This window comes from Falco punctatus, assembly GCF_963210335.1.
Source record: "Falco punctatus genome assembly, chromosome: 6".
Lineage (NCBI taxonomy): Eukaryota > Metazoa > Chordata > Aves > Falconiformes > Falconidae > Falco > Falco punctatus.
In genome coordinates, this window is record NC_137585.1 from 64,363,881 (window position 1) to 64,376,869 (window position 12,989).

The 12,989-nt window shown below is 44.8% G+C and overlaps 1 protein-coding gene across 3 annotated transcripts in view; it reads right to left on the reverse strand.

Moving 5' to 3' along the window:
* The window catches only part of SFMBT2 (Scm like with four mbt domains 2), a 117,507-nt gene that overhangs the window by 16,541 nt on the left and 87,977 nt on the right, over window positions 1-12,989 (reverse strand). For all 3 annotated transcript variants that reach the window (XM_080394055.1, XM_080394054.1, XM_080394056.1), the window contains 4 exons: window positions 9,309-9,422; window positions 7,961-8,003; window positions 7,308-7,378; window positions 5,972-6,111 (listed from right to left, as the gene is read on the reverse strand). In XM_080394055.1, the coding sequence (XP_080250181.1) occupies window positions 5,972-6,111; window positions 7,308-7,378; window positions 7,961-8,003; window positions 9,309-9,422 (368 nt within the window). The remainder of the gene's footprint in view (window positions 1-5,971; window positions 6,112-7,307; window positions 7,379-7,960; window positions 8,004-9,308; window positions 9,423-12,989) is intronic.

Below are 12,989 nucleotides of genomic sequence, written 5' to 3' on the forward strand. Positions count from 1 at the left end.
AGTGAGCCCATCCAGTGGCTCATCCGCATCTCCTCTTGCCTGCCTCTCACCGCACAAACTGATGGGGCACCGGACTCCGACACGGGACACTGAGGCCCGACGTAGGGAAGCCAAAGGTGGGTCTTCAACACACATCAAGTGCCTGGGTAGCTCCCACCCTCATTCACAACTCATCAAATGTGTTTCCCTCTTCATCAGCAAATCCAGGGAATTATTTAATACCCACGCAGGAGCTTGTTGGGAAAGCTCTCCTTAAGCACACTTCTACAGCCACTCTGCTTGCCAGTGGCAAAGCTGGGAGCAGAAAGCAAGTGTCTTTTGCTGACCAGCTCCCACAAACGGTGCTGTCCTGCTCCTTTATCAGGGCGATGGTGTGTTTATGAGTTGTCAGAACAGTTGGGAAATGAGCAAGACAAGAAAACCCAACCCTGCAAATAACAGCATGGCCATGTCTGGGCATTATCCCAGACACCTAATCAACTCCAGCCCTGCAAAGACACCCACAATAGCAGGACTTTTCTCAAAGCTGGCTGGTCATCAACAGGACTCTTGTAAACTTCTAAACTTAGTTTTAAAAAAAAATGTTTTGTAAGAACAATCATTTCCCTTTAAGGGAAAAAAAGATGTTTTTTTAAAAACTCTGGCTTTCACTCTTTGTGTATCTCAAGTCACTGGTTTTGGCATGTTACCCTACAGCAGAAGCCCATCACCATGCTAACAGTGTTAACTTCTAACATTATCGCTTCATATTACACACTATTAAACACTAGGGAGAAACAAGAACACTGGCTCTTGTGGAAAAATTAACTCTGATTAAAGGAAAACCAGTGAAGAAACCGAGACCAGTTGCCAAGTTTCCAGTTGTCAGCTTTCTCTGGAGATGGAAAGTTACTTCACCCGTATCAGACTGGTCAAATTTTGATCTGATTCGCTAAATTCCCTTTAGCTGGAGTGTGACAGTCTGATATTTAGGTAGTTCTTTTCAGTTTTTCAGCCTTCTCCATCAGGAATGGTTTGGGTACAGCCAGTGGTGCACTGGAGACGAGGTGTGGATCAGACACCACCAGCCTTTGCTGCTACGCACCTATGAGGTTTTATTTTGATACTGCTGAACTTCGGATTTTCAGAGGCAAGTAGGCTGCAGTCACATCACTGAGCACGATCACACAGCACCACCACTGTCAGGTGCACAAGGGCCCTTTTCTGTCCATGTTTAGATGTGTCTGATGCCACTGGGCAGTTCAGCACCTTTCTTCACATCATAGTTTTTGTGTATTCACACATTTCCCATCTCTCCACCCCTCTTTGTTAACGGTCCCGATCCTGCATGAAGCTTTCTCAGGAGATTATCACTGATGAGGTGCAGGTCAAAATACCATCACACCTCTTCTCCTGTTCAAGAGCCCAATGATCAGCATCCTTTTAAGGAGAAACTCAGTTCCCCTCCTCTATCTGAGATATGATGCCACATCTCCTACTTAACAGGAGAGACCTTAACTACCAAGCTAGCCTCTGTCGGGACAGTAAACAGTCATTGTATTTTACCTGGAACAATGACATGCCTGTGGGACAGAGAGAGAAGGGAAAAAAAAGAGTTCTTTGGGATTCTTTGATTAGATGAGCAAAGATTTAAAAGTGAGCTTTTGTCACAGTCAAGATTTAAGTGCTTACATGCTTATCAATAGTCCATGACGTTTCAAAAATACCAATGTCCAGATTCTAAGTTGGAGGAACTACTACAGATGAGCTGAAGTCCACTGAGCAGTCTTGAGGAGGACGTTAGTGAACCCTCTTGCAGAAATGCAGTTTGTACCTTTCCAGACTATAGAGGTTTCTGCCATTGCAGCACCACATCTGATCACTAATAATAACCCTATCAGCCCAGCTCAATAATACATCTCAGGCTCAGTACAAGCAACTTAATTTTCTGAGCACTACGGCTTAATTATGCAAATTTTTCCTAAGAAGTCATGCTGTGCTCCAAAAAATTCAAGTTGCAGAGTGTGATAGCTTTCCTTCACAAATGCTGGCTGATTTCTCCTGTTTGCATCACTTGGACAGTCAGTCACATTACCTATAAGTCCATTTTCTTTTTAAAAAGAGAAAGGGCAAAGTTCCTTAAAAATAGTAAAAGCAGTAAGAAATGAGGCTAATCTTTACAGCGTATTTCCCTAAAAGTGGTGGGTTATATCTGAAGTCTTTAAAAGACACCTCATTTTGTTTTGCAGCGTTGCCATGGTAAGTTGTTGGCAGAGATGGAAGAACTGTTCAGAAGTATTTTTTAGATATTCTGACCCAACAACTAAATCTAAAGCTGACAATGTGTTTATTTTAATTTAACTTTAAGCTAGTATTTATTACATATTTTAGCTACTACACAGTCACTATTATTCAGCCAAGATGCAGTTGTTGGATGGCAATGGTTGATGCCTCCACTGTGTTCAGCTCCAAGTTTCAACTTCTTTTCCAAACAAGTATCTCAGGGATGAGACAAGTTTTGCAGCTGATATTAAACAGGCATGACCACCTCACTTGCCTGCTGGCCTGAAATAAACCACAATAAACCACTGGGCCCAGCAGAAACTTGTGCTGGCACCAGGAATAGTGAAGAGCTAGGCTTTAAAAATAAGTTTGGCACTAGAGAGCACAAGAGTTACTTGTCACTCACCTAAGGCTTTGCATGGATGCAAGGATACATGCACACACACATAGAATTAAAATTACTATTTTTGATCATACAACAAAGTAAGTTGCAATTGCTTTCATGGTTTTGCTGGGGAATCTTGCTCAAGGGCTGCCGTTCTGGGGCACCTTAGCAGTTTCCTCTGTGCAGAGCTCACAACCTCTGAACCCAACAGGAGGACAAAGCAATTGTGCAGAAAGCCGGGGGATGCGGTAAAAATGCAGAACTCAGCAGAAATGCCTGTTCTGTTGGAAAAGAGGTGCTGCACAAAAGCAAGGCTATCCGAGCTGGTTCTCTCCCAACACCCCAGGTGAGAACAGCCCACACTACTCAGACGGAAGAAGATGCTCCTACTCCACACTACGAGGGTATCTCCTAACCTTGTTTAACCCGGAAGCAACCAGTACTGATCCACAGCTACCTCACCATTAGCATGCAGGTGAGTAGCACCAGTTTGTTTGGAGCTGGATCCAGGATGATGCTTCACTGCACTAGTGATGGAGGAAAGGAAGGACTGATGCTGAGAAGCGTCATGAAGTACAGTTGTGCTGCATTTTTTGATACAACCCTCATGGTTGACTGTGGAGGAAGCTAGAGGATGGGGAGCTACCTCCCTCAGCACCCAGCCAGGAGCAAGGTCTCCTATCACCTGGTGCTAGTGGGGAGAGGACATCTGCTCTCTTCTTGCCTTAGGCAATCCAGGCTGGAAAATGGGGCAAGGTTTGGTTGTTCAGCTGTTTTTAGAGTAGGGTTTCCATTGGTGCCAAACACAGCAGCAGCTCTGTCACAGAGCCTGCTGCCCACTGTGAACTGGCTGGTGACTGGCACAGACTTTTAACTTGAGCATCTCTGAAGGCTGTGACTTATGGCTGGAGACCCGGGTGATTTAAAAAGCTCTCACCAGACCACTACTGACTCCACTGTTCCTTTGTAGCTGTTGTTTTCAGTTGTCTTTCCCACCCTCCCCTGTGTGTTGCCAAAGTAAAGCCCATGTATAATTTATCTATTCCAGACAAGTTATGCTGATGCATAATTTACAATGGCCTGCAATTTTCCTATATAGTGAGAGAGAGATAATTACAATGCATTTGCATTCCTGCGGCCACATCATCATTGGGTGTAAAGCAAGACTAAGGCATCAAGCTCAGCACTGTGACTGGGTCCAGAGAGACGAGGACCCTTGTGAGCTCTTCAGCTGTACAAAGCCTTGTGGCTGTGGTCTTGGGCTGGAGGAAGTATCTCCTGCAGTCTTCTCACCACTCAGCTCTGCAGTCCTTCTGGGTGCTCTGGCAGCTACTACAGATCTTCATCTTGATGCAGGGATGTCTTCTTTGCCACTTGTTGCATCCTCCACATACTGGGCACCCTTCTCTTCCCCCCTGCCCATGGTTCTCTGAGCTGCTAACACCTCTCTCATCTATGCAGCCGCTGATAGGAACCAGGTGTACCTCCCCTACAGCAACACCCTGAGTGTCTTCCCTTTACCCTTTCCAAAATTTGGACTTGGTCACTGTGGTCAGAATGAGCTTGAATTTATCTGCAAAGTAACGCTGACCAATGCTGGGCCATTGCCATTGTCCTGCTCCTTAGGAAGTCATTCATGTCTCCAAAAGCAAGATGCCCATGCCTCACTGACACTGCTATTTACTCCTTCAGCAAGCAATTCTGTAAGGAGGCAGAGCAAAAGAGAATAGGCTTTCTGCAGGAAACTCAGGTTGGTTTCCACAGTTGGTAATTGGTCAAATTCTTGAGGAATTTGGAGAAGGTGGTATTAGTCTCTGCAGCAAAGCCCTAAGATACTAGGGGAGGACCTGACAGAAGCTTTGCACTGCTCATGTTTTCAAAATCCAAATTCCAGGAGGAGAGGAGGAAGAAACATTAGCATAAGTACTGACTCTGCAAGCCTCATGTTTCCCCCATGTTGCTTTTTCATTGCCTTTTTCCCAAGCAGCAGCAGATTGCTAACGCTCCACATCAGCAAGCCGCTATGGACTTGGTTTCAAACGTGGCAGCTGTCAACTTTTGCTCTGCAACCACTTTATGCTGTTTTGTGCTGAGGGTTATTTCTGACTAGCTTCCTTGAGACCCAAGTGTCCCACCTGCACGGGCAGCTGGGTTACTGGGCTCTCTTCATGGCGCAGCTTTTAACCATGTGAGACCACCAGCAGTGCTGTTGTGTATAAAGCAGTGCACATAGGTGATGAGGAAGCCAATGGGGATACAAGAGTCACTCTACAGTAGAGTACAGAGTTTTTTTCAAAACTGGTGGGCGATTTGGGAGGAACCTCATCTTTTAGGTGTTTCTGTTAAGGGCTGCGATTCATCTCATTTCAGACAACTGCAAACAACCTGAGCTGGGCACTGATGACCTTGTCAATACATCTGATAAATGAACACCTAGAAGTTCCCATGCTTTTCCAGCAAGGGCAGAGGGAGCTCAGACATGCCCCTGCAACCACGTCAAGGGGGATTCATATAGTACAGACCTGAAAGCTGGAAGATCTGGATTTCTAGAAGGCCCAAGTCAAACAATGGTGTCCAAGGCACCATAGGCACCATGCTTATCTAACAGTACCATCTTGCTGTCCTCTGCCACTTGCAGTCACCTTGCCTTTCATATGTATATAGGCCAAAATCTTTGTGGAAAGTACTTGTGCATTTTTTCAGACAAGCTAGCTTTTCTCCGAGGTCAACAGCAAGCGCTCAATACTCTGGATTTGGCCCAATGCAAGCACTGATGGGATCAGGATGAAGTGAATAGATGGTGGTGCTCTGTCATCCCTGCTGTGTGGGATTAACCCATTCACATTCATCAAGAGCTAGGCACACCACAGCTTTCACTCAGCACATCGCACACACCCCTGCTTGACTTTCTGTCCTATTCTCTTTAGATCTCGATGGCTTGGGCCCCATTGGACCATGATCACATAAAGGTGTCACCCACACTGAATCTGCTGGCCCAACAGCGTCGTGGGTGCTGAGAAACAGGTTGATGGCAACACCCACAAAGGCCCTCACTGGGGATCGCTCTGGTCGGAACATGAATTCTCTTGCACACAGTTAGACAAAACTTGCTCCCAACCAACAGAACTCCCCATGTCTCAAAAACATCACCTCTCCCATCGAAAACCACACAAATATACCTACCCCCTCTTCCCATCTTGCATTTCTGATTTATGAAAACTACTACAGAGCTCCAGGACAATTTTAGGTGCATTCTTTTCAAATTCTGGGCCTAGCAACACATGATGTCCCCTGAAATGCCCCCAAAAGATAGCTGAGCCATACCTCTTTGAGGACCAGCACGCACTTGCCAGGTCCGACAGACTGAGGTAGCTCTGCTATTCTGCCTTTGTTTAAATATGGACCTGAGAAGCAGCGGTGGTTGATGTAGAGCTGGGGGCAGCAGTATCTCCCATTGATGGTGCCTGCAAGGAGAAAGTAGTATTGATGTGTGTGCAGCACTTCTGTATAATAAATCAAGGGCCCTTCTTCTTCCTCCTAGATGTGGGAAGAAGGGGAGAAGAGTAAAGGAGGCCCAAAACCCTGACATAGAAGGTAGAGAAGTCTCTGCTGCTCAAATCCATCCCACACAGGAAAAGCAAGTGCTTTTAACAGCAACTGATTTGGCTGCACACCCTACTGAAAGAAGAATCGCAAAAGGATTTCATTCATAACGTGACCCAAGGCTCTTTTGCAACTCACATTGCAAACGGATGTGAGTGACTCGGTTGCAGCTTTCCAGAAAATGAATATATTAGCTGCCTCTCACAGATACGGAATCAGCTCAGGGAGAGCATTCAAGTGGAGAGGTCTACAAACACCTCCTCAGCTACCGTCCTACCCAGTAAGCATGGCGGTGCCATTCCCCTGACCCAACACGGGTCTACAGAGCAACTTTCTTTGTCTGGGTTAATTACTCTGGGCTCCTTTACAGCCCATGGAGAGAAGTGGGTACTTCTAGATGCAGCTCATATGCCATCCAAGTGGTTATCCACTTTTTGGTTATCATACCCAGGAAGAGCCTATTTCTCCCCATTTGATTGTAAAAGGGCCCTGGAATGTTGGCTTGGATGCCAATGTGTGTCCTGCCATCTGCTGAAATAAAGTGAGTTAAATGCTGCCCCTCCTGCTGGGTCTACACAATTAACTAGATGAATACTGCACTCAGAGTCTCCTGCCATTGCTAAAGGGGAGAAAAATTTGCCTTTAGCAGAAGTAGCATCAGGACTGTGTGGGCATGGCTGCTAACACCAGGACCCATTCAGTCCTGGTGTAAGCAACTTCATTGATGCCAATTAAAAAGTCGCATCCATCTCTACCAGGGCTTCATTAGCCTGGCCCCAACATCATTAGCTGAAATGGACAAGCTGGACAAGCTGCAGGGGAACTCGGATAACCCCAGCAAGACACAGTATTCACACATGTAGGCTCACACCCTCACATGCTGTACATCAGAGACTCCTCACACTGTTGGTGGGTCCACACTGCCTCACACCCCATGGGGGATGAGGTTCCATCTCCCCACCCGTACAACACACTTGCTCCCTTTTGGTGGTCATCCCCCTCCACACAGGCAACGGGTCCTTGAAATAAGGATGCTGCTAGTGCCCAGCAGCCTTACCTGTTGTGTCTGGCTGAGGAACGGGGCAGAGGTCATGAGGTATTTTCTCAACAGGCACTGTGGAAGGTAACCTGTTAAAACAGCAATTCAGTGTTATTTCATAGTGTCAGGCAGGACAAAGGGGCAGAACCAGCTTTCAGGCTGGACCCAGAGACACACCAGCACCTGCCTGGACTGAGGAATGGAGGAGATACCTCAAATGCAACCCCACTTCCATATGGTTTACCACAGCCTAGGGCCAGCATATTGCAGAAGAAGGAGCCAGCTCCATCCCTCCTCCAAAAATATACTCTGGTCTGTGAGCTTTAGCCCTTCAGGCTGCAAATATTCACACTTAAATCCCTTAAATTCTTGTTTCTAGAAACTGCAAGGGGTAGATAGGGAAAAGCCGTCCTGGCACATGTCCGTCTTTCATAAGCATCTCTTACTGACCATCAAACACTGGCCATGCAGTTTCCAACCAGTGAAAAAATTCTATTACAAAGACTTTCTAATATGCTCACAAATATTTTAGATTTAAAAGAATCCTCTTGTTGACTGTGCTGCAGTATCTGGGCAGGAGTTTGCAAAGTCATTTAGCTGCTGTGTATTATCTCCCCTGGAAGACCTGATGCATCCCTGTAAAAACATCACCTTAAGTAACAAAAACTTACTGCTTTTCGGGTTGTACAACTGCAATTCTTCTCTTCCTTCGCACTGCAAAAATGAAGCAAGGAAGAAAAAAATAGTTTTGTACCCTTCTATCCTATAAAGTATACCCATAATGCATAAAAAGCTGTATAAATGCACTGACTATAAAATGACTTGTAACACAATGAAATGGTACTTAATTACTATCGCCATCTTTTCTTGGTATTTTTTAAGTAAGTCACTACATCATTAAAACCTACTTTAAAGATGTAATAATACATTTAATCTTTCCTCTGGAATGCTAATACTGTGTTTTATGGGATCAGTACAAAAAAAAATTAAAATAAAAACACAAATATTTTTCCATACAGAAACACATATGGATAAGATTACATTTTACAAGCATGATTACCTTCAGCATAATTTATCCCTAGCTATAAATTGCAATAAGGCTGCATAATGTTGCCATAGCAGTATTCTCTCAAATTAGGCCCCGGCTGCCTGATTTTTAACTTAAGCATATTTAACTCTTCAAAAGGGTTGACACATTTTAAAATTTGCCTTTCAGATGTTAATTAATATAAACAGTGAGGCTAATTTTTCATCTGGTGGCTTAAGATTGGGGTTGGATAGCTTCTGCGAGGAACAGGAGAACACCACCAAGCCACTGAGCACTCATGAACTGCCTTCAAATGCAAATGGAAAGGGAAGAAATTCATCTTAATACACACTGGAGGGAGGACAAAACACTATGGGCTTACTTGTGCTGGGAGAGATTTAAATTAAACACTAGGGAAATCTCTGGGCTGATAAGGGCAGTGAAATAATGGGATAGATACCCTGGGAAGGGGCAGAAATGCCACCAGAGAAGGCCAGCAAACATTTCTCAATTTAGATGGAGCAGATCCCAGTTTGGAGGGGGAGCACCTAGATGGCCTCTTTATGTCAATTCCACCCTGTATTTTATGGGGTTTTTTTCCAATTTGAGGTCGTGTCCCCCTAATTCACTCAGCTGCCCAAATGAACCTGCTTCAGCGCAACGAAACCTGGTTTCATTCTGGCAACGCCATCACAAACCCAGAACTCTGCAATCCCAAACCACCTACCACCCCTTCCCAGCACCAACAACTTCATTTTTAGAGGGGCTGATCACACAGACAAATACAAATTGCATAAAACCAGTGCTGCAGCGTCTGGTCACTAATGAGATTGATTACTATTTATTACAGTACATTTACAGCCTAGTTAACTACTAGGCTGCTAGTTTAGTTAGGTTGGTAGTTTCAAGAATAGGATTAGAAACGTAAGACAAACTCTCTGGTATATCTGCTGAAGTAATATCTATGCTGCTGGGGGTTTCCATGTACTTACAAACAGCTTTGTGTGGTGGAGTTAGGTTATAAGCATTCGCTTCACACCAGCCCACGGGGAAAATGTCCATAGACTCTACATCAACTATGTACTCTGGGGAGGGCATCTGTAAACCTATAAACACAAATTTATAACGTAATTTAGACACGGGAATACCAAGCTCAGAGCCATTCAAGCATTCATCATGAACCAAGGGAAGCAAATGATGGAACACGTGAAAATAAATCTGCTTCCCTGCATCAAAATCAGGCATCATTTCATCTTCAGTTTTGCACAGACAGCAATGATAAGGCTGTTGCATTCACAGTGCAACGTGATTCCAGAGAAAATCCCCATTAAGAGCACTCTACGGGTGCGCAGTGAAGAAGGCAAAAGCCAGTAAGGTTAAACACGCACGACCTTCCCCAGCAAGATGGCCTGACTGACCTCTAGCTTTGTTGTAGAGTTGCACAAGCCAGTTAGCAGCAACTTGCTGGGTGCTTGCTCTTTAATGGTAAGAGAGTGTATATGGGCTTTAACAGGATGGTAGCTGACGTGACAAGCCTTCATGCCCCGATGTCCCCCAAAGCTTTTTTGTGTCGTTCTGCCCTCAAGTCACTGATTTTAAGGGTGGGAGATGGCCACTTTTCTGTCTAGATGTGCCATGGATTCTCCTAGGGCTCTTCACTGCACATGAAACATGAGCTGATCACCCAGCAAGGGAGAGGCAGTACAAAAACCCCAAGTGGGACAGATGCACTGATACCTCTGGCACAATACTGACTCCGAAGCCCACTGAGAATCTCTGCTTAAAGTAAATCTCTTGCAGTTTGGTTATTATGCCTCCTTTACAAGACATTCTCCTGTCTTGCTTTATGTGGGTCACACTCAAAGCCCACTGCAGCAAATGGAAATATTCCCACTGGCTTTCAGTTCTTTTGAAAACAACTCTGGGTCCTGAGTCAAGACACCATTTAATTACTCCAATTCAAGTCCATCTGTGCCAGTACAGCCTGGCCAGCAGCTTCACTCCCTCCTGCCATTTCCATCCTAGAACCCGTATCTCCAGCACCAGCATGAGATGATCTTCTAATAAAAGAGACCAAAGCATCAGCAGCTTCCCCTGCAGCATCCTTGCCTTTGCATCTGTTACAGCATCTTTGCCTCCTGCTTACGGCAGCAGTGTTTGACTGTGCACAGCTAGATGACTACAGGGAACTTCCCACTAATGAATGTTCATCAAGGGCTTGCAGTGTAATTGAAACAGTAATTGAACTTTGTGATGGGAAAGGCATCGAGGCTGAGACACAGCATTTGGATCAATCTTGTCTCTAGTAATAAACCTGCTGCACTTCGAGAGTGCGTGGCTGTATGAAAACCCAAAGGAAGCAGGAAAATAGGTGCTAGCACTCACACTGCTGGATGAAATAATTAAAAAAATGAAGTCATGATGTCTGTGTAGATGCACGGATGTCTTTGTGGTATTTCTCTGAGCCCTGCATCATGTTCACGCATTATACATTGAAGATGCAGTCTCTATTTCACTGGGATATGGGGAAGGGAAGAGGAAGGGATGAAGGCTCGTGATACAGGACACAATCTGCTCATACAAGCAGCGGAGCCTCAATGCAAGATCTCAGCAGCTGGCATTCCCTGCAAAACCATTTCCTTCCATGAGAAAATATCAAGAGGTCACTGCTCAGTTTGAACCTGATGAAAGCTGATCAGTGGGCAAAACGTTTTCACCTAACACCACAAATCCATCCAAGGAACTAATGTGAGAACTGCTGAAATAAGTGGGAAGAAATGCAGGGAGAGAGCAAGCCATGGATCAAGACCTAAACAGAGCAAGAGAACAACACAGTCCCCACTGAAATCTCACCAGACCTGGAAAAATGCACTATTTTCATCACTGCTCTACAGTGTCGTTCTGACCAAATAAGCAGACTGAATGTACTTTCCCACTTGCAAACAACTACAGATGTGACACGAACATTCTGGTTTTGGAGTTTACAGATGCAGCCACCCTGACAAGCAAGGAAACACCACAACGTCTGTTCTCCTGCAACTCCTACTCCTCTTATAAGACACGGTCATAGCTACTCTGTCCTCCCGGGCACTGTTTCTGCCCCCTGGCAACTGATAACCCTGCCTTCCACTTCCAGCATCTCACTGCTTCATTTGGCCTCACTCATGTAAGTGGGAAACAGCTTGTTTGAGACTCATTAGTTTCATTTGCTGCATTTTATGCTACCATCTTCTTAGACTAAGAAATGTCCATGAGACCTGAGAGGTTAAATGGAAAAGAAAAGAACAGGGAGATTGGAAACAAGGTGAGGAAAATCTCCACCTCCTGCTGTGAATCTTGTCGGATGGGCAGAATAGAGCAGCAACTCTAGAAAACTCTCCGAGGGAAAATTACGGAAAATCTCCCTGGAGAAGTGATTAACAAAAGGGTTTTCCTCATATTCCTAGGCTGTGCAGAGAGTGTACATTATTACTTGTATAAATTCACACCAGAAAGCTTCAGCTTTAAAATCTAAAATGAACCAGTAAAAATTAACAATGCAGATGATGAGTAATAAAGTAGCAGAAAGTGATGGGATGCGCACAGCATCAGATCAGACCTATGCTTCTCTTCCACCACGGGGGAACTATACTGCTGCTCATTTAATGCTCGCCCTGAAGTTTACAGAGTTTTGCTACTGTACAAAGCATGATTTATTAAGCAATGTTCCCTCATGTCTAACTCGACGCTGCTTAACTACTGTGTCCTGTTTTATGGCTGCAGTTTAGGCTGTCAAACAGTGAAACTGGGAGGGCAACAATGAAAGCTTCAGATGTGCCTGTGATAAATGGTGGGACCCGAGGTCTTCAGCAGTGGGCTCCCATGGTAGTTGGGGAGTCTTGCTGCTACCAGAATATAAATAATCAGTTAGAAACAATAGTGTATAAATGGAGTCAAAAAAACATGCCACAGTTCAAGCCACATTTATTTTACAACTCTGCAAGCAGGGTTTGGGTTTTTTTTTTAATGCCTAGTTTTAGCACAACACTGTGAATACTGTAGTCATGTACTTCAACAGCAGCAAAGATTTCTTTTTATTTTTGCAGTCCTTTGCATCTTTTCCTTTTACTACAGAACATTCTATTCCTGGTATCAAGATATAAACCAAGCGTAAAGGCAGCTATATATCAGAACTCAAAAGACAAGGAGATGCACATAGGTTGTAAAAAGCATCCTTTAAGAAACTGAAAGAGTAAAAGGGATGGAGAAAGAGACGAGGGAGGGGAGCAAGGTGGGAGTGTGTGGCCCTCTCCCTGCTTCTATCCAGGATCCTGGAGGACTAGTTAATTTAAGACCCAAGAAACAATGCTTCCTATTCACTATAATGGACAAAAGTTTAGTGAACACTGAGTCCTTCTGAAAGTACTGCAGCTTGGGGAGGGCAGGGGAAGATGGATTCCCAAACCCTATAAAATCTGCCTATAAAAGTGAAGGCACCTGGCCATTTAAGAAGGGGAGCTGCCAAAACGGGTCAGATTCCTTGACCAGATGGGTGTGAAGTCAACAACAGTTAGTGAGAACTGAATTTTCAAACAAGCGTTGGTTCCAGCTCTTTAATATGTACCCCACGCCCAGACCAGGCTGCAGATGAGCTTTTGCTGCCTCAGAGTCAGAGGGCAATCAGTTATCTTAGA